The following is a 23,020-nucleotide window of genomic DNA, read 5'->3' as shown; positions in this document are numbered from 1 at the left end:
ATAAAGAGAAGTAACTCAGAGTGGAGGAAATGAAAAAAGAAACCCACAAAAAACCTCCCCAAAGCAGCTCCTGAGAAATCCTCCTGCAGTTCCCCAGCTCGGGATGAGCTCTGGAGGGGTTAAACCACACCAGGAACGTTTAAATCTTGTTTTTCTACCAGCAGATGAGGCAGAAATGGACAAAATGCCTCCAGGGCTGAAAAAAACCCAAAACAAAACCCTTTCCAAACTATTCTATAGATTTAAAAATAGATTTCTTTTTTCTTTCCAGAGGGGACAAGCTGGGAATAAAACAAAACAGCTTTTTTGGGGGGGTGTTGGCAGAACATCCATCCCGGGTTGTCACCTCCCTGCTCAACCTTGAATTCCTGAGGGGGAATTTCCTTCCCTCTGGAATCAGGGCCCCTTTTCCTGCTCCTCCATTCCCATTAAGAACAAAATTATTTTCCAAGTGATTCCATTTTCCAGCTTGATTTCTGAAATCTGAAAATAAAGCAGGAGCTGCAGAGGTTCCTCGGCTTTTGCAGGTTCAGAAAAGTCACTAAAATCCATCCTGGGGTGGAAATTGGGGAATGTTTTTGGCTGAACAGACCCAACCCAGGCTGAAGCACTTTAAAACTAATTCTTGTCTGTCAGGAGGGGGAAAACCACACGATAAATTCTGAAAAAGCACAACCCTTAACTAAATTTCCTGTTTTGTGTCTCGGCGTTAACAGCGTGCCCGAATTTCCTCTTTTTTATTTTTTTTTTAATTTTTTTTTTGTCCTTAACGTCACAGCCAATCCCTACCCACCCATTCCACAAAAAAAAAATAACCCTGAACTGCTGGAGATTCCAACCCTGTCGGGATGGGGATGATCAGATCAATCCAGAGCTGATTTCCAGGAAAATCCAGCTCCTCACACCCCTTAAAATAAAAATTAAACCTCCCTTGAGCCGCACCAGAATTCACCAAATTCAACAAATTTATCCCCGTGACCACTTTCAGTCAGTTTGTTTTGTTTTTTTTTAATGAATTGGTGGCTGCTCGGCTATTTTGGAGGAGGAAAAAGGAGTTTAGGACCATTTCAGAATCGTTTTTTGGGGGGGAAGATTGAAACTGGAGAGGGTTTGAGGGCGAGTTTCACTTTCAGAAACTCCAAAAGCCACCAGGGATCGGGGGACAATGGCTCGTTTGTCCCCTGGTTTCCATCCAGGCCCTTTTTGGCACGGCCAGGCAGCAGCAGATGATAACAGGGGGCACCAAAAGCACGGCCTGGGCTCTGCCAGTTCTCTCAATCCCAGCAATTTATTGTCAAAGTACAAATTAAGTGGGTAAATCTCGGACTAATTAATATTTAAGACAAAGCTCTGTCTCTCTCACACAGCTTTGCTGCTTTTATTTTTTTTGTCTGAATGTGACAATGGGCAGGAATTGGAACTGGATTTATGGGTTTAGCTCTGGTCCCTTCCCAGCTTGTGGAAAAGCCAGAGAGAGGAAGATGAAGGAAAAAAATCACCTGGCAAGAGGTGAGGAGGACAGAGACAGAGACCTGGGGGATGCTGCGGGTGGGAAATCCAGAATCCAGCTCGACACAGAGGATTTCTGTGGCTAAACCACCCCAGGAATGCCAGGAAATTGGAATTAGAGGTTCCCACTTCAGGAACCTCAGGAAATTGGAATTAGAGGTTCCCATCACTTCAGAAACCCCAGGACCTTGGAATTAGAGGTTCTCACCACCCCAGGAATGCCAGGAAATTGGAATTAGAGGTTCCCACCACTCCAGGAATTTCGGGATATTGGAATTAGAGGTTCCCACCACTCCAGGAACCCCAGGAAATTGGAATTAGAGGTTCCCACTCCAGGAATTTCGGGATATTGGAATTAGAGGTTCCCACCACTCCAGGAATTACAGGAAATTGGAATTAGAGGTTCCCACCACTCCAGGAACCCCAGGATATTGGAATTAGAGGTTCCCGCCACTCCAGGAATGACAGGAAATTGGAATTAGAGGTTCCCACCACTCCAGGAATTTCGGGATATTGGAATTAGAGGTTCCCACCACTCCAGGAATTACAGGAAATTGGAATTAGAGGTTCCCACCACTCCAGGAACCCCAGGAAATTGGAATTAGAGGTTCTCACTTCAGGAACCCCAGGATTTTGGAATTAGAGGTTCCCACCACTCCAGGAATTCCAGGATACTGGAATTAGAGGTCCCAACCACTCCAGGAACCCCAGGAAATTGGAATTAGAGGTTCCCACCACTCCAGGAATTTCGGGATATTGGAATTAGAGGTTCCCACCACTCCAGGAATTACAGGAAATTGGAATTAGAGGTTCCCACCACTCCAGGAACCCCAGGATATTGGAATTAGAGGTCCAAACCACTCCAGGAACCCCAGGATATTTGAATTAGAGGTTCCTGCCACTCCAGGAATTCCAGGATATTGGAAGTAGAGGTTCCCAACCACTCCAGGAATTCCAGGATATTGGAATTAGAGGTTCCCACCACTCCAGGAATTCCAGGATATTGGAATTAGAGGTTCCCACCACTCCAGAAATTCCAGGAAATTGGAATTAGAGGTTCCCACCACTCCAGGAATTCCAGGATCTTGGAGCAATCAGAGGTTTCCACCTCAAAGCTCAACTGGGAGATGTTCACATCCAGGCCAGGTTGGAATTCCGGGGCTTGGAGCACCCTGGGGTGGTGGAAGATGTCCCTGCCCGTCCCTGGATGGGCTTTAGGGTCCCTCCAACCCAAACCATTCCAGGATTTTTGGTGGCCTCAACCCCTCTGATTTCTCACAGAAATGAGGAAAACAACCCTGGATCTACAGCCTCGAGCAGATCCCTCATTTACATCAGCACAGACACCACTTTTTATAAATCCCTTTTTTCCCTCACTCTCTTTTTCCAGGCACAAGAATCCCCAAATAATCACAAAATTTCCCCCCCTCCTGCTTTTCCAGTGTTTTTCCCAGGTTTTTGGGTCACCCACCCCCCTTTTCCCACCCCTCTGCCAGCTCTGCTGCTCCCCACAGCCTCTGGAAACTCCTCCAGAGCTGCACTGGGGGTTACAAACCCAACCAAACCATGCCTTATTTCCATCCTGAGCTCATTTTTAGGGCTGAAAAGGCAAGAAAATGAATTTTTTAAAGTGCCAGCTCCAGCTCTGTGCTCGCCACCTCCCCCTGAGGGTGCCCAAAGAGCTTCCCCCACCCGCTGGCCACGGGACAAGTGGCCACTTGGAGCTTTCCACGAGCCACAGCGTTCCCAGGGTGATTATTCCGGAGCTGGAGCTCGTCCAGCCCCGGCTCTGACGGGGCAGGGACAGCCACCATCCCCTACCAGCAGGGAAAGCGCCGGAAAATCAGGAAATTGCCACAAAATCAGCTTTTCCCAAGAGTGTCCGGTTCCTCCGGAGTCAAGTGCAAGGATGAGAAGTGGGGACCCTCATTAGGGTAACGAGCTCCGGGGCTGGTGACAACCCTGAGCTCCAGGGCTGGTGACAATTACAAGCTCCATGGTAGGGTGACAATCCCACCAGAGCACAGTGACAACCCCAGAGCTCAGTGACAACCCCAGCAGGGCACGGTGACAATCCTGAGCTCCACGGCTGGTGAAAATCCCAGCAGGCCTTGGTGACAATCCCAGCAGGGCTTGGTGACAATTACAAGCTCCATGGTAGGGTGACAACCCTGAGCTCCAGGGCACAGTGACAACCCTGAGCTCCAGGGCACAGTGACAATCCCACCAGAGCACGGTGACAACTCTGGAGCTTGGTGACAATCCCAGCAGGGTACGCTGACAATCCTGAGCTCCAGGACACGATGACAATTCCGAGCTCCAGGGTAGGGTGACAACCCCAAGCTCCAGCCTTGGTGACGACCCTGAGCTCACAATCCCTAGCTCTAGGGCTGGTGACAATCCCAAGCTCTAGGGCTGGTGACAACCCCGAGCTCCAGGGTAGGGTGACAACCCTGAGCTCCATGGTAGGGTGACAATCCCACCAGAGCACGGTGACAACCCTGGAGCTTGGTGACAATCCCAGCAGGGCTCGGTGACAATCCTGAGCTCCAGGGCATGATGACAATTCCGAGCTCCAGGCTTGGTGACAACCCTGAGCTCCAGGGCACAGTGACAATCCCAAGCTCCAGGGCTGGTGACAATCCCAGCAGGGCTTGGTGACAGTCCCAGCAGTGCTGGTGACAACCCTGAGCTCCAGGACAGAATGACAACCCTGAGCTCACAACCCCGAGCTCCAGGGCTTGGTGACAATCCCAGCAGGGCACGGTGACAATCCCAAGCTCCAGGGCACAGTGACAACCCCGAGCTCACAACCCCGAGCTCCAGGGCACAGTGACAATCCCGGCAGGGCACGGTGACAATCCCAGCAGGGCACGGTGACAATCCCGGCAGGGCACGGTGACAATCCCGAGCCCCAGGGCACGAGGCAGGCGGGCAGATAAGGAAGCCGGGCAGGCAGGGGGCTGAGCAGGGGACAAAGCTCGGCGGTGTCGCCTGTCACACGCTCCCTCCCGGCTCGGATCCCTCTGTGCCGCCGCTCCTCCCCTCCAAAGATCCCCGGGGCAGCTCCCGGTGCGTTCATTCCCCCCGGGATGAGACGGGAACGGCAGGAAAACGGGAATGGGCACCAAAAGTGTGTCAGCCACGGCGGCCCCCCCGGCCAGCAGCCACACAAAAGAGCCATTTCCATTCGTGTCACAGCCACAGATGGCAGGAGGAAACCTCCGGGACAATCAGCTCTGTTTAACCCTATTGATCCAGCCTTTTTTTGGAGGGTGGAGGGTGTTTTTCCCCGTTTTTCCCCGTTTTTTTCCAGCGAAAGAACGGGATCAATGGTGGTTACAGAGTCACGGATCCCCAGGAATTCGGTTTATGGTCATGGAGCTGTGCCGGGAGCTGAAGCCTCCAGGATCTGCTCACCTGCCTGTGGATATCCCACACGGCAGGGAGACAAAGACCTGCGGAACCTCCCGGGGATGGAGCCCCGAGCTCAGCTCGGAGAAACCACCGGGCTCTGAGGAGCTGAAGAAAACCAAGCAATCACTAAAAGGCCTCGAGTTTACTTGGATTAATTACCGAGCTGCTGACTCCTGTGGTCTGTCACACACCCCATTTTCTCCTGGTCGGAATCACCCCCATTGGACGCGTCACGAGAAGCTCACAAAGCTGGAAGGTGCCAGTTTTCCCCCCAAAAAACCCTATTTAGCCACCATAACTTCCTCCAAGCAGCAGCAGAGGTGTCTCAGAGCAGGCACAGCTCCAGCCCAGCCCGTTTGGCTTTGGTTTAAGGCCACACCTGATGGCCACAAGCCCAGGAGGGAGGCAAACCCCAGATTTGTACCCGCAGCTCCAATCCCTGCCTCCCTGCACTTCCCCAACTCCTAAAGGACGCCCAGCTCCATTGGAACACCTCTCATTGGAAGTGAGGAGCTGGAGACAGATCTCTCTCTCTCTCCCTTTGTCTGCGGCACCCACTTACCTCCTCTACACCTCGAGAACACAAAACCCAGATCCTGCAGCCACCCCTCCTTTATGTAACCCACACAATTCCCTGAATCCCGCCTGGATCAGGCGGGATCCCAGCGCTGCCCTGGGCCGGCCACCGGCTCCTCTCCGCCCCGACCCACCCTCAACTCGCAAAACAAGTAAATTCAAGTAAATTCTGTGCTTGTTGGATTGCTCTGCCAGCTCCCAGCCTCCTTCCTCACCCCAAACCAGGCGCTGCTTCACCACTAAAGGCCCCCAGCCTCCTCCCAAGCAGTGGCACTGAACCGTGCCCCGCATGGATTCCGGCCCTTGTCACCTCATCCAGCCGATAGTGCCCCTCAGCGTCCCCACCCTCAGCCCTTCCTCCGCTCCATCCCTTCACCCAAAACACAGAGACCCCCCAAAACTCCCCCACGGCGCCCCCCGAACAGCCCCACGGCATCTCCTCGCCCTGAGCCTTGTGAAACCACAGCCGGGGCTGTGACCCCACGGGGACCCCAATCCCCCAGCCCGGCCAGGCTCCAGCACCCCCAAACCCCCCCCGACCTGCCCAGGGGTCCTCTCGTCCCACCCCGCTCCTGCCCAGCTCCCCCCGGTACCCCCAGCCCCCTCCCCACCCTCCGATCTCCCCCTCCCCAGGGTCCCCCACAGCCCGAGCCCGCCCCGAGCCCCCCGACCCCAGCCCCGTTCCAGCCCTGCCCGGGGCCCCCCACAGCCGCACCTCCCTCCCAGAGCCTCCCTCCTCCTCCTCGGGCCCTCCGCCCCTCTCCCCCTGCCCGCACCCCCCTCACCCCTCCCGGAGCCCCCTCACGCCTCCCCGGGCGCCCCCGGCCCGGCCCCGCCGCCCTCCTCGGGCGGAGAGGGGCCCCGGGCAGGGCCGCGCCGGGGCGGGGGCTCCGCCAAACCGCGGCCTGAGCGGGCCGGGCGCCCCCCCGCGCTGTCCCCGGCCGTCCCGCCCCGTTCGCGGCGGTTCCTCACCGGTACCGGCGGGAGCGGGCGCGGCGGGCGCGGAGCGGAGCCGCCGCCTCAGACACCGCGCGGCGCAACGCACCCTGCTGGCCCGCGGGCGGTGCCGGCCCCGCCCCCCCGCCGCTGACGGACAGCGCTCGCAGCCAATGGGAGCTCGCGCAGAGCGGCTCGCGGGGGGAGGTCCGGCTGGGGGGCGGGGCCGGGAGCGGCCGCCAAGTTCGGTTGCGGCGGCGGCGCGGAGGGAGGGCGGGGAAGGGGCGGAGCCGGCCGAGGAGCGGCGGGAGGATGGGCCAATCAGCGCGCGGGGCGGGAAAGGGGGCGTGGTAATGTTAACAGCTCATTAATATTAATAAGGTGGGAGGGGCACGTGGCAGCCGGGGCGCGAGGCACCGGGAGGGGACACCCTGGGACCCCCGGGGATCCCCCGGTGTGTGGGGTCCCCTGGGCCCCCCCAGGTTCCCCCGGGATCCCCCAGTCCGTGCTCCTCCGGAGCCCTCGGTGCAGCCCGGCCGGGCCCGTGTGAGCCCCCGGCGCTGTCCTGGGACACCCCAGAACGCGGGGGTGCCGTGCCCGGCCCAGCCCCGGGGGGACACGGGCGGGGGAGGTGTCCCCCAACACCGGACAGGTGAGGGGCGCAGGATGCGCGGGGATGCGGGAGCGACCTCCTGGATGCACCCCAGGGACCCCAGGAGCGGCCCCACCGCAGGGTCCCCCCCGTTCCCACCGGGACCCCCGAGGGCTGCGTGGCTGCTGCTCCCTGCAGGAACTGCCGCGGGTCCCACAGACCCCCTGTGTGACCCCGTTACGGGACTTGGGGCACCCCAAACCCCCCAAACCATCCCAGCCGGACTCTGCCCAGCCTCGCTCTCTCCCCGCCTTGGGGAGCGGCTGCCCCCGGGAACCGAGGGGAAAATCCGTGGGGATGAATCAGCGGCGGGCGGGAGTCACGCTGGCGGCGCGGGGGGAGCGCAAATCACGCCCTGAATCGAGGCTTTGATTCCCTCCGGGGCTGCCACCGGCACCGGGCGAGCGCGGCCGGCGGGTCCCGGTGGTGCCTGGTCCCGGAGAGGCCAGAGGGGCCCGGAGTCCCCTCGGGAGTCACCGTGGGGGGACAGAGCCGCGTCCCCCCAGTCTGCGGCAGGGCCACACCAGCACGCCCCATCCCAGCTGCCATCCCAGCAGGAACTGAGGTGCAGAAACGCCACCCCCGGGCTGTCCCCACCTCGGCGGGGCACACACGGCACAGCTGGAATTGGGCTGAAAACTCCCCAGTCCTGTTAGTGGGAAGAAGGCTGATTTTCCCCCTAATCCAGTTTGCTCCCATATGTCCCGGCCCGCCCTAATCCGCTTTTCCTGCAGATGGGCAGCACCGGGAGTGGGGAACCCCCACCCGGCAGGGAACACAAGGGACAAAATTCCACACAGCACCGATGCCAGGAGCTGCTTTTGGTCCCAAAATCTGGATTTGTGAAGTTGGTGGCCGCGGGATGCAGCCACGGCTGCTCGCGGAGGAGGGAGGGACGGGAACGGGCTGCTCATCCCGGAGCTCATCCCGCGGCTCATCCCGCTAATTAACGCTCAGGAGCGGCTTTGTTTAAAGCCTGGACCCGGGGGAGGCTCCGGGCGCCCTGCGAGGATCCTCCCTGCCGGTCCTGCGCTGATTTTTGGGGGATCAGGATGAGGTTTGGGGGGAAGCAACCTGGATGCCACCCCTGGGAGCATCCCGAGGGACACCTGCAGCAGGACCGGGGTGTCCCCTGGCACGGTGGCACAGGTCCCCATAGGTGGGGGGCAGTGGGAGGGGACAGAGATGGGGAGTGGGAGACCCGGGAGTGCGGGGAAAATTGAGATTTTCTGCCCCCAAAGCTCTGTGGAGCCTCTGGAAGCGCTCAGAGTTTTGGTGTGGTGCCACCCCAAATAGCTGAGAGGTCCTGAGGGGTCCTGGCAGCTGGGGACTGGCACCAAGTGTCCCCATGGCTGTCCCACTGTCCTGCCCTGCCACCCTCGGAGGGCCCCGGATCCCCTCCGGGCACAGAAGGGACACAGGGACAGGAGCAGCTCCATGGGCAGTGCCAGGGAGCTGGGACATCCCTGCGGGGCTGGGACTGTCCCCACGGAGCTGGGACATCCCTGGGGGGCTGGGATTGTCCCCACGGAGCTCAGAGCATCCCCACGGGTCTGTGACCATCCCACAGAGCTGTGACTGTCCCCACTGAGTTGTGACCGTCCCCATGGAACCACGATGTCCTCACAGAGCCGTGGCTGTCCCCAGGGACCTGCGTGTGGCTGTCCCACCGAGCCCTGCCATTCCCACAGAGCTGTGACTGTTCCCATGGATCCGTGACCATCCCCATGGATCCAAAACCATCCCAAGGGATCCAAAACCATCCCAAGGGATCCATAAGCATCCCGAGGGATCCACACCCTCCCCACAGATCCATGACCATCCTCAGGGATATATGACCACATCCACAGATCCCTGCCATCCCCAGGGACCCATGGCCATCCCCTTGGATCCACGACCACCCCTAGGGATCCATAACCATCCTCACAGATCCATGCCATCCCCACAGGTCCATGACCATCCCCTCGGATCTGGTCCATCTGTGCCATCCCCAGGGATCCCTGGTCGTCCCCACGGATCCGCAACCACCCCTAGGGATCCATAACCATCCCCACAGATCCCTGCCATCCCCTCGGATCTCTGCCATCCCCACAGGTCCCTGCCATCCCCACAGGTCCCTGCCATCCCCATGGATCTGTGCCATCCCCAGGGATCCACGACCACCCCTAGGGATCCATAACTGTCCCCACAGGTCCCTGCCATTCCCGCAGGTCCATGACCATCCCCTCGGATCCGCTCCCCGCCCCGGGGCCGTGCCCCTGGCCGGGCTCTCGGTGCCCGCTCCAGCCCCGTTCCCCCCCCCGCCCCCCCCCCGCCCGCTCCCGCTCCCGGTGCCCACGCGGCTCCCGCGCGCGCGGAGCAGCGCTGGTTTCCATGGCAACGGGCGTGATGACGCACGCGCCGCGCGCCCGCCCCCTCCCCACGGGCACGGGCGGGGACCGCGCGCGCGCGCGCGCACGTCACGCGTGTCACACGCACGTCACACGCGGGCACGCGCGTGTGCCCCCCCCCTCCCCCGCGCGGCACGAGCGCTGCACAGGGCACGAGTGTCACACACGTGTCACACATGTGTCACACACGTGTCACACACAGACGGAACACACGTGTCACACGCACGGACGCAGCCCTGCGTGCACACACACACAGAGGCTTGCACACGTGTCACATGTGTGTCACACACATGTGCACACGTCACCTGTGTCACACACACACAAATATCACACACACACACATCACATGTCACACACAGAAATGTCACACACGTCACACACACACAAATGTCACACATGTCACACACACAAACGTCACACGCGTGCACATGGCCCTGCACACACGTCACACGTGTCACACGCCTGCCACACGCGTGTCTGTGGCCATCCCGCAGAGCCGCGATTGTCCCCAAGGACACGCGAGCGCCCCTCGCCCTCCCCTCGCCCCCCGCCCCGGCCGGGGGCGGCTCCGGGGGACGCGGAGCGTTTCTCGTCTCTTTATTGAAGGAAGACTATTTCTAGAATAAAGGCTACATCGTCACCTCGTCCCCTGGGCGCTCGGATCCTCGTGTAAAAAGCCGGGGGGTGCGGGGAGCTGAGGGGACCCGGCCCGCCCGGGGACAGCCCTCGGGGACACCCCTTGGGGACAGCCCTCGGGGACACCCCGGGGCGGCGGGGGAAGGAGCGGGGCCGGAGCGAGGGGACAAACCTCGAGGGGACGAGGGGCTGGTGACAGCGCGGGGACCCCGCTCCGGCCATGGGGGGAACAAGCGGGGGCTGCGCCAGAGCTGGAAGGAGTCGGGGGGTCCCGGGGGTCCCGGGGGTCCCGGGGGTGCGGGGCCACCCCCGGGGGGGACTCCGAGGACGGGGCGGCCGCGGCCCCGCGGGACGGGCGGGGAGGGGGCGCGGGGCCCGGCTGGCCGCGGGGCCGGGGCCGTCCCGCCGGAGCTCGCCAGGATTGTGCTGGGTCAGGGCCTCCCGCGGGCCCGAGGCTTTGTGCTTGGGCTGGCGGCTCCGGCTGCGGCAGCGGCGCGGGGCTGGGGGGCTCGGGGGGCTCAGGGGGCTCGGGGGTCTCGGGGGGGCCATGGCACCACGATGGGGCAGGGGGGCTCGGGGGGCTCGGGGGTCTCGGGGGGGCCATGGCACCACGATGGGGCAGGGGGGCTCGGGGGGCGACGGTGCCGGGCTCGGGGGGCTGCGGTGGCAGACGGGGCTGGGGGGGCCGTGGCACCGGGACAGGGCTGGGGGTTTGGGGGGGGGGTCATGGCACCAGGAATGGGGCAGGGGGGCCGGGGGACACCGGGCAGGGGGACACGAGCACCGCGCAGGGGCTGCCCCCGCCCCGGGGCTCTGCCCGCAGGAGCAGAGCGCTATGGCGTGGGGACGGGGGCGCGGGGGGACGCGGGACTGTCCCCAAGGGAGGCACCGCCGCCACCCCCGCGTGGCACCGTCCTTCCCTCCCGCGAGGACCGGCGGGGGCCGGGCCCGGCGGCCCCGGTTGTGCTGTGAGTGCGGGGCAGGGCCCCGGCGAGTCCCCGGTGCTGCCGTGCCCGGCGGGGGCGTCCCTCGGCCCGGCCCCGGGCGTGGCGTCCCCGCACAGTCACAGTGATGGCGCACGGGGGACGAGGGCACGGTCCCGCTGCGATGCCACCGCCACGCCCGGCCGTGGGGGGGGAGGATGGAGGGGGGACATCGGGAGGAGGGGGCGCGGGCCAGTCCGGGGCTCTACATGATGCTGCACTTCCCCTTGATTTTGTCTGTCCTCTTCTGCTTGCTGGAGCGCTTCCCGTCGATGGTGAGGCTGACGTTCCTCCTCTTCTCCAGGTTCAGCAGCTCCTGGAAGAGCTCCTTGACGTTGTAGTTCATCTTGGCCGAGGTCTCCATGAAGGCGCACTTCCACTCCTTGGCCACGGCCTCCCCCTCCCTGCTCTCCACCTCGCGCTGCGTCTCGTCGCACTTGTTGCCCACCAGCATGATGGGGATGCTCTCCACGCTGCCCTTGATCTGCACGATCTGCTGGTAGATGGGCTTCAGCTCCTCCAGCGACTGCTTGCTGGTGACGGAGAACACCAGGATGAAGGCATGGCCCTTGGAGATGGAGAGGCGCTGCATGGCCGGGAACTGGTGGCTGCCGGTGGTGTCGGTGATCTGCAGCGTGCACACGCTCTTGTCGCAGCTGATCACCTGCCGGTACGTGTCCTCGATGGTGGGGATGTAGGTGTCGCGGAAGGTCCCCTTGACGAAGCGCAGCACCAGCGAGCTCTTGCCCACGCCGCCGGCGCCGAACACCACCACGCGGTAATCGTTGCTCTGCTCCGGCATCTTGCCCCGCGCTCGCCGCCGCCGCTGCGGGGGGCACGGGCAGGGGTCACCCCCCGAATCCGCCCGGCGGCTCTGCCCACCCCGGCCCCAGCTGGGCTCGCTGCCCTTGCGACGCCCTTGCCTTGGCTATTTTTACCGGCTGCCCGCTGTGGCCATATGGCCGAGCGCGGCACCGGCACCGCGGCTGCTGCCGGGGCTGCCGGGGGGGCTCGCTGGGCAGGGACCCCCCGAGCCTGCCCAAGCAGAGGGAGCAGGCCTGGTGAGGTCAGGGTGGCACCCAGGGTGGGCTCTCTGGGCAGGTACAGAGGTGCCCTTTCACTCTCTGGTGTCCTGTCACCCCTGTCACTCGCTGCCACCCTGTGCCACCCCTCTGCTCTGCTGCCAGCCCAGGGATGTGTTGGGAGCAGAGGGAAGGAGCGTGGCACGGCCGTGGGCTGAGGGTGGTGGGTCAGAGACCCCCCCAGCCACCCTGATGCTGCCAAACCTCGGTGCCCACCCATAGGGGACAGCTGGACCTGTGTGAGGTCCCCAGTGCCCCCCCCACGTGACACAGCCCCAGGGCACAAAGGGTCACCAGTGCCGAGCCCCAGGCTGGGCCCTGCTCCGGTTCCCCCAGTGCAGCGCAGGGCTGGCAGCCCCAGCTCTGTCCCCAGGGTCCCCAGGGTGTGTGGGACCCTCACAGAGCCCTGGGGACATCAAACCCACCACGGGACAGGGTTTCCAAAGGTGTCTGGCCACAGGAGGAGCGGGAAGGAGGGGAGGGAAGGGGGCCTGAGCACTGCTGAAGGACAGTCAGCTCCACTCCTGTCACCCCAGCCCAGGGGAGGGGACGGGGAAGTGCCCCAGACAGCCCCGTGCTGGTGGCTGCCCCAGGCACAGCAGCTCCTGCACCCCTGAGCACCTCCAGGGGAACCAGACCCTTCCCATTCCCATCTCAGGGCACCTGGGGGGTCCGGACCCCACAGAGCAGCCCCCAAACCCCGGCACGCCCCCAAACACCAGAGCCAGGTGAGGCTGGCAGCCGGAGGAGCCCATCCCCGCAGCCTCGGGCAGCCAAGGAGCTCATCCCCCCCTGGGCTCCTGGATCCCCCCTGGGCTCCTGGATCCCCCCCTGGGCTCCTGGATCCCCCCACGGGCTCCTGGATCCCCCCCCAGGCTCCTGGATCCCCCCTGGGCTCCCGGATCCCGCCGTGGGCTCCTGGATCCCCCCTGGGCTCCTGGATCCCCCCCCAGGCTCCTGGATCCCCCCTGGGCTCCTGGATCCCCCCATGGCTCCTGGATCCCCCCATGGCTCCTGGATCCCCCCTGGGCTACTGGATCCCCCCGTGGGCTCCTGGATCCCCCTGTGGGCTCCCGGATCCTCCCGTGGACTCCTGGATCCCCCCGTGGGCTCCTGGATCCCCCCACGGGCTCCTGGATCCCCCCGTGGGCTCCTGGATCACCCCCTGGGCTCCTGGATCCCCCCATGGGCTGGAGCGTCACCAGCACCGGGGGCTGCGACTGCAGCGGGGGCCGGGGCTGAGCTGGCACGTGGGAACGGCCAACCTTGGCCAGGGCTGGCAGTGATCCCACCCTGTCCCACCTGTCCCATCTCACCTGTCCCATCCCACCTCTCCCACCTGTCCCATCTCACCTGTCCCACCCTGTCCCACCTGTCCCATTCCACCCTGTCCCACCTGTCCCATCCCACCTGTCCCACGTGTCCCATCTCGCCTGTCCCACGTGTCCCATCTCGCCTGTCCCACCTGCCCGTCCCACCTGTCCCATCCCACCCTGTCCCAGCCCACCTGTCCCACCTGTCCCATCCCACCTGTCCCACGTGTCCCATCTCACCTGTCCCATCCCACCCTGTCCCATCCCACCTGTCCCATCCCACTTGTTCCACCTGCCCGTCCCACCTGTCCATGGCACAGCCTCACAGCCCGGCCGTGGGGCTGAGGGGAGGGGCTGGGCTGGACTGGACAGACCCTCACAGAACCTGGGGGGTTTTTGGGGTGACCCCACGGCCTGTCCCCAGCAGCACCCCGGGGACCCCCACAGTCCCTGGCGCCCGAGGGTCCGGAGCACGGCCCCCCCTCGGCCACCCTGCCCGGGCCTGACCCTGCCGGGGGGCTCTGCACCCCCAGGACCCCCCGGCACCCTCCCACCCACCCCCAGCGCTGGGGGTGACACTGGGGGGACCCGGGGGTCAGCAGGGAGGGCAGGGCAGGGCTGAGGCAGCAGGGGCGGGATGGAAGGGCAGGGTGAAGATGGAGGGGCAGGAAGGGCAGGCTGGAGGGATGGAGGGGCAGGAGAAGGGGCTGGATGGAGGTCGCAGGGGCAGAGGAAGAGCAGAGCATCCCGCTCAGGATGGAGACGGAGAGGCGGGGGAAGAGCAGGACAGCGATGGAGAGGCAGAAGGGGCTGTCCGGAGGGGCAGGATGGAGATGGAGGAGCAGGAGAAGGGGCGGCAGGGACGCGCATCCCGCTCAGGATGGAGATGGAGAGGCGGCACAAGGGCACGGGCAGATGGCGGGGCAGGGTCGCGGGTCCCGCCCTCGCCGCCAGCAGCCCCGGTCCCCGCGCCGGCCGCGCTCCCCCGGCCCCCGCCGCGCCGGTCGCATTGCGGTGCCCGCCGCCTCACCGTGTCCTGCCCGGGATCCGCCCTTGGCTGCGGGCGGCGCGGCGGCCTCAGCGCATGGCCCGGCCCGGGGCGGCCCCGGCGCGGCGGCTGCGCTCCGCCCGGCGCGGCTCGGTGCGGCGGGGCTCGGCGGGGCTCGGCGGGGCTGCGGCCGCTGCGGCGGGGCCGGCGGGGCTCGGCGGGCTCGGCTCGCCTGGGCTCGGTGCGGTGCGGCCGCCGCAGAGCCGATCCCGCCCCGCCGCCGGCCCCGCCCGCCGCGCCCGCCCCGCCCGGGGCCCCGGACCCCGGCCCGGCCCCGAGCGGCTCCGGGACGCGGCGGCGGGACCGGGAGGGGACAGACGGACAGGGACACACGGACAGGGACAGACGGACAGGGAGGGGGACAGACGGACAGGGAGCGGGACAGACGGACAGGGACACACGGACAGGGAGGGGGACAGACGGACGGGGAGGGGGACACACGGACAGGGACACACGGACAGGGAGGGAGACACACGGACAGGGAGGGGGACACACGGACAGGGACACACGGACAGGGACACACGGACAGGGATGGGCGAAGATGCGGGCACAAGGGCAGCAATGGGGATCCATGGGATGGAAACACAGGGACGGGGACAGACAGACAGACAGGAACGGGATGGAGACACACGGAGAAGAGGCACAAACAGGGTCACACGAACAGGGACGTGATGGGGACAGGGGGACACAGGATGGGGACACACGGACAGGGACCCCACACAGACAGGGACACACGGACAGGTACCCCACACGGACAGGGACACACAGACAGGGACACTTGGGGATGGGGACACACGGACAGGGACACACGGACAGGGACACACAGACAGGGACCCCACACGTGCACAGGTGGGGACATGAATCCACATGAGGAGGGAGACCCCAGGGACTCGTGGATGGTGACAGAACCCCACAGGTGGTGACACGGGACACAGGGACAGGACAGACGGATGCCATGTCCCAGCCAGGCAGGGCACAGGTGGCAGAGGGTGCCGTGAGCACTTGGGGGTGGCCTGGGGACACAGAGGTGCCACCCCAGCACAGCACCAGGACCTTGTGCACACACACAGGGCCTTTGTCACCAGCTGGTGTCACCTGCTCATGGCAGAGCCCCAAAACCCCAGAGGGGCCCTGGAGGGGACACACTGGGGATCCTGGTGGCGCTGGGGGACACTCAAGCGCTGGCTGAGCCCCCCCAGAACAGCCCCAGGGTGACACTCCCCAGCTGTGTCCCACCACTGGAGGGAGGTGACGGTGACTGGAGGTGACCGGTGACACTTGGGGGGTGACACGGTCCCTGTCACAGCCGGGGTCCGCTCCTGCCCCCTGCCCTGAGTGGCAGCAATTAAACCCCGCAGCCTCCATTAACAGCGGGCCACGGTGGCACCGCGGCAACGGGGACGGGGCCGCGGGGAGGTGACAAGGCCGGCCCGGGGGGTGGCAGCCCCGGCGTGGCCGGATGCTCCTCGTTAGAGGCAATGAATGAGCTCTCCTCGATCATTTCCCTGCGGCTCCTCCTCGTTCCATTGAGCCGCAGCTCCCCGCCGGGCCTGACGCAACGGGGCGGCCGCTCCCGCAGGGCTGAATCACGGCGCTGCCGGGCGGGGGTGCCGGGGGGTCCTGTCCCCCCTCCCGGGGCTCAGCAGGGCTCGGGGGGGTCCGGCCCGAGGGGTTTGGATGCCCAAGGGGGGCTCAGCCCACGCCGGGGCCGGACACGTGCGGCCGCCGCGTGAGCAGCAGTGGGGGACACGAAAAAAAGCGAGTGACAGCGAGGGGACAAGGGCAGGGGATTTATTGGGAGCAGCAGGGCCTCCTCCTCTTCCTCCTCCAGCCCGGAGCACGGGATGAGCCCGTGGATGAACCCCCCCGGGGCGGCGGGATGAGCACGGGGAGCTCAGCACCCCCCGGTGCATCACAGCCCCTCCAAAAATCCCAAACTGCAGCAGGAGGAGGGTGTGAAACGGAGGTGACACACTCAGCACGCTGTCACCTCTCCCCCTTCGTCCCCCACAGGACAGAGGTCACCTCCCAGGGGAGGTGACACAGCCCCGAGGCTCTGCCACGCCGAGGCAAATCACGTTCTCCTCATCCTGCTGCTCTGTGTCATGCCAGGCCCAAAATAACCTCCCTCCGCCGCCCCCCTCTTCCACTCCAGGTTTTCAAAGGAAGATTAATTGACTCGGGGATGTTGCAGCAATTAAACTAACGAGCCCCAGGATCTGTCAGATGATGCTCAGCTGCCTCCATATGCTGCAGCTGGGCCACCGCGGAGGCCCCGCGCCTCCTTCCCGCTGCCGGCGCTGCGCCATCCTTGTAATTCCATCAGCGCTTCCAGGAGCCCGGCGGAAGCTGCTGCAGGAGCCAAGGCTCGGATAATTAAAATGCAGCCCCTGCCTGAGCCGGGCTGTGTTTCACAGCTGGGGGAGAGCACATTCCCAGCTCCGGCCTTTGATTCCCGGCTCCAGGCTCTGATCCCGGCCCCTGGCTCTCCCCAGGGCGAATTCAGGGCTCACGGAGCCTCCCGGGGCTCTGCAGCTGCTCAGGGCTGCTCCCGGCTCAGCATCGCCTCCAATCCCCACCCAGGGAGGCGATTCCGTTCCTTTGGAGACCTGGAAAAGCCTTGGAGCAGCCCCCGATGGGCCCTGCTCAGCCTCTCTGGCTCCCCAGAGCTGAAAGCACAGGGGTTTGCCCCAAAATATCAGTGCTGGGAATTGTTATTGCCCGTTTCCTGCAAGCTCAGGGATCCCAGGTCCTGGATAACATGAGGATCTCTCCGTCCCTACAAGTGTCCAAAGCCAGGCTGGACGGGGCTGGGAGCAACCTGGGATACTGGGACTGGATGGGATTTAAGGATCCCCCCCAACCCATCCTGGGATCCATCCTCTGATTCCCGAGGTTTTCCTTAGGGAATGCTCAGCCTATGGACAGGATGCTGAGAAGGAAGCAGGGCAGAAAGGCCCGGCCTCATTTTTTCCACAAACCCCTGGAAAAGCTGAGCTCCCCCAGCCCCAGGTGGAGCTGGAAGCTGTGCAGAGGCAGCAGGGCCCACAGGGCTGCAGCCCCACAGGGATGTTATTTTTGGCACCTCTTACAACCAGGTTTTGCTCTGAACTAAGCCAGCGAAAGCAGCTTAGTGCAGCGTGGCAATCCCTGCTCCCACCTGCTCTGCCTCCGTTCCTGGGTGTTCCTCACCTCCTCGGAGCCCCTGGAGCTCCCGGCCCACGGGGAGGAGGCAGAGCGGGCTCTGGGCAGCGCAGGAAGCCACGCACACTCCAGGAGCTCTTGCAAGCAGATTTTACCCAGTGTCCGCTAATCCCTGCAGCCCCTCGATCCCTCGGGACACTCCTCACTCTGAGCACACGGGAAATTCTCCTCCTCACGGAATCCCCGCCCGCCTTGGGCTGTCCCAGCGCCGAAAGGGGCGGCTCCTCCCGGTGCCGGTGGGAGGGGAGAGGCCCCGCTCCGCTCCCTTTCGCTTCCCGACGCTCCCCGCTCACCACGGGATGAGCACCAGCCCGGCCAGCGCGGCGTAACCCAACACCAGGCACAGCACCTTGAGCAGCCGCTGGCTCTTCTCCTCCAGCTCCTTGGCCAGGATCTCGAAGAAGGTGACGAAGAGGAAGGTGCCGCCCGCCACGCCCTGCAGCAGCAGCGAGGCCACGCCGCCCGCGGCGCTGCGGCTGCTCTGGATGCCCACGCCGACGCCGGCGCCCAGCGGGATCGCCAGGCACACGGCCGCCGCCAGCTTGGCCGCGTCGCGCAGCGCCAGCGCCGCCTTGGCCATGCTGACACCCAGGGCCACGGCCACCAGCGCCTCGTGCACGGCCACCCCCAGGAACAGGCTGAGCACGCCGGCGCCGTCCTCCTGCAGGCCCAGCGCCAGCCCCTCGAACACGGAGTGGGCGCACAGGGCCAGCACCAGCCCCAGCAGGCGGCGGGGCCCGCGGCGCGCCAGCTCCGGCAGCGCCAGCCCGCGCTCCCCGCCCGGCGCGCGGCACCGCGGCGCCGCCAAGGGGCTCTCGTAGTCTGAGTCGCTGCCCGCGTCCGAGCCGGCGTTGAAGGTCTCCAGGTCGATGAAGGAGGGCTTCTCCTTCTGCAGGGTGAGGAAGAGCTGGTCCACGAAGACCGTGAGGAAGAAGCCGACCATCATGATGGTCTCGGCCACCGGGTAGTCTGTGGTGATGTTGTTCTGCCTGAGGACTTCATCGAGCTGGAAAGGAGAGAAAGATCCAGCACTGTATCCCTCTGGAGGGAGATATTCCCACATGGACACAGATCCACAATGAATCCATCCCTTTATCCCTCTGGAGGGAAACATTCCCACATGGACACAGATCCACAATGAATCCATCCCTTTATCCCTCTGGAGGGAAATATTCCCACATGGACACAGATCCAGAATGAATCCATCCCTTTATCCCTCTGGAGGGAAACATTCCCAGAGATCCACAATTAATCCATTCCTTTATCCTTCTGGAGGGAAACATTCCCATATGGACACAGTGAATCCAGCCCTTTATCCCTCTGGAGGGAAATATTCCCACATGGACACAGGGAATCCATCCCTTTATCCCTCTGGAGGGAAATATTCCCACACAGACATAGATCCATAATGAATTTATCCCTCTGGAGGGAGATACTCCCACATGGACACAGTGAATCCATCCCCTTTATCCCTCTGAAAGGAAACATTCCCACAGATCCACAATGAATCCACTCTTTTATCCCTCTGGAGGGAAATATTCTCACAGATCCACAGTAAATCCATCCCTTTATCCCTCTGGAGGGAAACATTCCCACAGATCCACAATGAATCCATCCCTTTTATCCCTCTGGAAGGAAACATTCCCATATGGACACAGGGAATCCATCCCTTTATCCCTCTGGAAGAAAACATTCCCACAGATCCACAGTGAATCCAGCCCTTTATCCCTCTGGAGGGAAATATTCCCACATGGACACAGATCCAGAATGAAACCACCCCTTTATCCCTCTGAATAGAGATACTCCCATAGATCCACAATGAATCCATCCCTTTTATTCCCCTGAAGGGAAACATTCCCACATGGACATAGATCCACAGTGAATCTATCCCCTTATCACTCTGAAGGGAAACATTCCCACAGATCCACAGTGAATCCATCCCCTTTATTTCCCTGAAGGAAACCATTCCCACATTCCCACCTTCCCACAGTGAATCCATCCCTTTACCCCTCTGAACAGAGCTATTCCCACACGGACACTCCCTGGGACAGCAGCCTTGGCAGAGCACAGGCAATCCCTGCCCTGCTCTGTGCTCCTCACACCCCACAGCCTCCTCTGCACCCCAAAACCTCCCCTTTCCCCACGCCCAGCAGCAGCAGGCGCCCATGGGAGCCAGCAGAGCCGCCTGAGGCTGCTCCAGCAGCACACAGAGCCCGCCCTGGCATCCTGCAGGCTCAGGAGGATCCAGGATTGAACTCAGGATTGAACCCAGGACCTGCCTGGGGCTGCTCCAGCAGCACAGAGCCCTCCCTGGCATCCTGCAGGCTCAGAAGGATCCAGGATTGAACCCAGGATAGAACCCAGGATTGAACCCAGGACTGAACCCAGGATTGGACCCAGGATTGAACCCAGGATTGAACCCAGGATTGGACCCAGGATAGAACCCAGGATTGAACCCAGGACTGAACCCAGGATTGGACCCAGGATTGAACCCAGGACTGAACCCAGGATTGGACCCAGGATTGAACCCAGGACTGAACCCAGGATTGAACCCAGGATTGGACCCAGGATTGGACCCAGGACAGAACCCAGGATTGAACCCAGGATTGAACCCAGGACCCGCCTGGGGCTGCTCCAGCAGCACACAGAGCCCTCCCTGGCATCCTGCAGGCTCAGGAGGATCCAAGATTGAACCCAGGCCCTCCCCAGGACCCACCTTGCCCCTGACAGCGGGCAGCAGGGCGTTGAAGCAGGCGGCCAGGAAGACGCCGCCGCCGAAGGAGTTGCAGAGCGCCAGGGCCCTGCGGGAGCGCTGTGCCTTGTCGTGGTCACCCTGCAGGATCCTGACGGGCAGCAGGGCCCCGGCCAGCACCAGCACACAGATCCCCAGCACGCACAGCAGCTTGGCCAGCAGCACCCTCATCCTGCCCGCGGCGCTGGGGTGCTCTGGGTGGGCTCAGGGCCGGGCCCTGGGGAGAGGAGTGGCCTGGGGAGGGGAATAATGAAGGGGTTGTTGTGACTTTGGGAAGCAGCAGGGGAAAGGGAAAGCTGAATTCAAAAGGGATTTGGAAGCGCTGGGGTTGTGGCTGCCTCAAATCGTCACTCCCCTGGAGGTCCTGGGTGTTCTGTCCTTGGGAGCTTCCAGGGATGTGGCAGCCACGGGGAAATCCTTGACAGGGAATCCCCACCCTCCCAGGGAGGAATTCCTTCCCAAAATCCCATCTATCCCCTTCCCAAAATAGCATCCATCCCTTCCCAAAATCCCATCTATCCCCTTCCCAAAATAGCATCCATCCCCTTCCCACTATCCCATCTATCTCCTTCATACTATTCCATTATCCCTTCCCAAAATCTCATCCATCCCTTCCCAAAACCCCATCTATCCCTTCCCAAAATCCCATCTATCCCTTTCCCAAAATAGCATCCATCCCCTTCCCACTATCCCATCTATCTCCTTCATACTATTCCATTATCCCTTCCCAAAACCCCATCCATCCCTTCCCAAAACCCCATCTATCCCTTCCCAAAATCCCATCTATCCCTTCCCAAAATCCCATCTATCCCTTCCCAAAATTCCATCTATCCCCTTCCCAAAACCCCATCTATCCCTTCCCAAAATCCCATCTATCCCTTCCCAAAATCCCATCCATCCCCTTCCTAAAATAGCATCCATCCCCTTCCCAAAATTCCACCTATCCCTTCCCAAAATCCCATCTATCCCTTTCCCAAAATAGCATCCATCCCCTTCCCACTATCCCATCTATCTCCTTCATACTATTCCATTATCCCTTCCCAAAATCCCATCCATCCCTTCCCAAACCCCACCTCTCCCCTTTCCAAAACCCCACCTATCCCTTCCCAAAATCCCATCTATCCCTCCCCAAAATCCCATCTATCTCCTTCCCAAAATCCCATCCATCCCCTTCCCAAAACCCCATCTATCCCTTCCCAAAATTCCATCTATCCCCTTCCCAAAACCCCATCTATCCCTTCCCAAAATTCCATCTATCCCTTTTCAACCCCTGTCTGTCCCAGCCCTGTGGCCGTGGCAGCCGTGCCCTGTGCCAGGTCCCTCTCTAAGGGACAGACAGAGGACAGCAGGTGACACTGGCACCGCCCACGCCTGTGCCAGGGCAGAGGGAAGGGATCAAATCCTCCTTTTCCCCAGCTCACACCTCTGGAACACACCTGACTCCCTCCAGAAACCCCTGAACATCATTTATTCTCCTTTTTCCCCCGTTTTAACCCAAACCAGCCCTCTCCAAAGCCTCAAGCTCCGAGTTCAGGTGGAATCCAACACCCCTGAACGGGGCTGGAGCAGCTCCCAGGGAAAGGAAGGCCGGGAACAGCTCCTGGGCCTCCTCACCTGCTCCTCCTGCACACCTGGGCTGCGTCCCCAGCCCCAAAACTGCTGCAAAAGGGATTAACTCAGCTCCTGCTCGGATTAGTGGCTCATACCGAGGCATCCAAGCGATGAAAAATATTACATAAAGCAGGCAGGGCTCTGTGGGAGGAAAAACAAAGGGGTTCCTCACCCGTGAGCCTCTAAATCCCCGTGTTCCTGTTCTGTTCCAAGCCTTGGGGATTGTCCCATCACCTTTAAAAAGGGGGTGATGGGGAAGGGGCTCCTCCTGAGCACACCGAGAGGCAGCAGGGATGAGGGGAGAGCCCTCAGGGCTGCCGGAGGGCGGCTCGGACGGGGCGAGCCCAGCTGGGAAAACCCTCAGAGGGGCTCGGGGTCCGCCCTGAGCCCTCCCAGGTGGGCAGGGGGCGCAGCTCCAGCCCCTCACAGGCAGATGTGGCTCAGCCCGAGCCCCTCAGGATGGGGAAAGGGCGCGGCCCGAGCCCCTCACGGCGAGGAGGGGCCGCAGCCCCCTCACAGCAGCCCGGGCTCCACCGCCATCCCCTCACAGCGAGAGCGAAGCCCTCAGGGCGATGCTGGCGCCCAGCCCCGCTCACCCCCAGCCCCGCTGTGACCCCCGGCTGCCCTGCCCGGCCCCGCCATCCCCTCAGGACCCCCTGGCCCCCGTTATCCCGGTAACCGCCCCCGCCCGCCACTCACGGCCGGCCCCGCTCGCTCCCGGCCCGGCCGCCCCGCCAGCGCCCGCCCACGGCGCGCTCCTATTGGCTGAGGCGGAAAAGGAGACGTCTGATTGGTTGTCTGAGCTGTCAATCAATGTGCCCACGCGCGGCTCGGGAGAAGCGGCGATTGAGGTCCGCGGGAAACGCGTCCCGCAGCGCTGGGTTCCGGGGCAGCGCCGGCTGCGCGGGATC

The 23,020-nt window shown here is 62.9% G+C and overlaps 4 protein-coding genes across 5 annotated transcripts in view; 1 reads left to right on the top strand and 3 right to left on the bottom strand.

The window, feature by feature from the left end:
- GNG7 (G protein subunit gamma 7) overlaps positions 1 to 6,596 on the bottom strand; it is a 65,003-nt gene extending 58,407 nt beyond the window's left edge. The window contains exon 1 of the mRNA XM_063403591.1: positions 6,475 to 6,596. The gene's annotated coding sequence lies outside the window, so the exon portion shown is untranslated. The remainder of the gene's footprint in view (positions 1 to 6,474) is intronic.
- Positions 6,597 to 10,806: 4,210 nt separating this feature from the next.
- Positions 10,807 to 14,649, bottom strand: DIRAS1 (DIRAS family GTPase 1). Its single transcript, XM_063403378.1, has 2 exons — positions 14,525 to 14,649; positions 10,807 to 11,925 (listed from the first exon to the last, which is right to left on the bottom strand). The coding sequence occupies exon 2, from the start codon at positions 11,899 to 11,901 to the stop codon at positions 11,305 to 11,307; it is 597 nt and encodes a 198-aa protein (XP_063259448.1). The 5' UTR covers positions 11,902 to 11,925; positions 14,525 to 14,649; the 3' UTR covers positions 10,807 to 11,304.
- On the top strand, positions 13,170 to 15,474 carry LOC134554289 (basic proline-rich protein-like). Its single transcript, XM_063404828.1, has 3 exons — positions 13,170 to 13,476; positions 14,452 to 15,283; positions 15,359 to 15,474. The coding sequence occupies exons 1-3, from the start codon at positions 13,170 to 13,172 to the stop codon at positions 15,411 to 15,413; spliced, it is 1,194 nt and encodes a 397-aa protein (XP_063260898.1). The 3' UTR covers positions 15,414 to 15,474.
- Positions 15,475 to 16,332: 858 nt separating this feature from the next.
- Positions 16,333 to 22,941, bottom strand: SLC39A3 (solute carrier family 39 member 3). Of its 2 annotated transcripts, none has more exons than XM_063403386.1 (4): positions 22,809 to 22,941; positions 22,113 to 22,250; positions 20,463 to 20,732; positions 16,333 to 18,752 (listed from the first exon to the last, which is right to left on the bottom strand). In XM_063403386.1, exons 3-4 carry the CDS (start codon positions 20,667 to 20,669, stop codon positions 18,036 to 18,038), a joined length of 924 nt encoding a protein of 307 aa, XP_063259456.1. In that variant the 5' UTR covers positions 20,670 to 20,732; positions 22,113 to 22,250; positions 22,809 to 22,941; the 3' UTR covers positions 16,333 to 18,035. The 2 variants fall into 2 exon arrangements, with proteins under 2 accessions (XP_063259456.1, XP_063259457.1); XM_063403387.1 differs by lacking the exon at positions 22,809 to 22,941 and adding an exon at positions 22,344 to 22,717.
- Between the last annotated feature and the right edge of the window lie 79 nt (positions 22,942 to 23,020).

Source organism: Prinia subflava, chromosome 8 (genome assembly GCF_021018805.1).
Source record: "Prinia subflava isolate CZ2003 ecotype Zambia chromosome 8, Cam_Psub_1.2, whole genome shotgun sequence".
Taxonomy (NCBI): Eukaryota; Metazoa; Chordata; class Aves; order Passeriformes; family Cisticolidae; genus Prinia; species Prinia subflava.
Note: the sequence above shows the minus strand (reverse complement) of the source record. Positions and strands in the feature narration are given on the sequence as shown.

Bases quoted from the DNA above. Each gene is read 5' to 3' on its own strand.
- LOC134554289 (XM_063404828.1), top strand. From the start codon at position 13,170: ATGGCTCCTGGATCCCCCCATGGCTCCTGGATCCCCCCTGGGCTACTG. The intron at 13,477-14,451 runs GTCCCACCTGTC...CGCCGCCAGCAG, and splicing joins GCTGGCAGTGATCCCACCCT to CCCCGGTCCCCGCGCCGGCC. The intron at 15,284-15,358 runs GTACCCCACACG...ACACACGGACAG, and splicing joins AGACAGGGACACACGGACAG to GGACACACAGACAGGGACCC.
- SLC39A3 (XM_063403386.1), bottom strand. From the start codon at position 20,669: ATGAGGGTGCTGCTGGCCAAGCTGCTGTGCGTGCTGGGGATCTGTGTG. The intron at 18,753-20,462 runs GTGGGTCCTGGG...TCTCCTTTCCAG, and splicing joins TGCCCGCTGTCAGGGGCAAG to CTCGATGAAGTCCTCAGGCA.
- DIRAS1 (XM_063403378.1), bottom strand. From the start codon at position 11,901: ATGCCGGAGCAGAGCAACGATTACCGCGTGGTGGTGTTCGGCGCCGGC.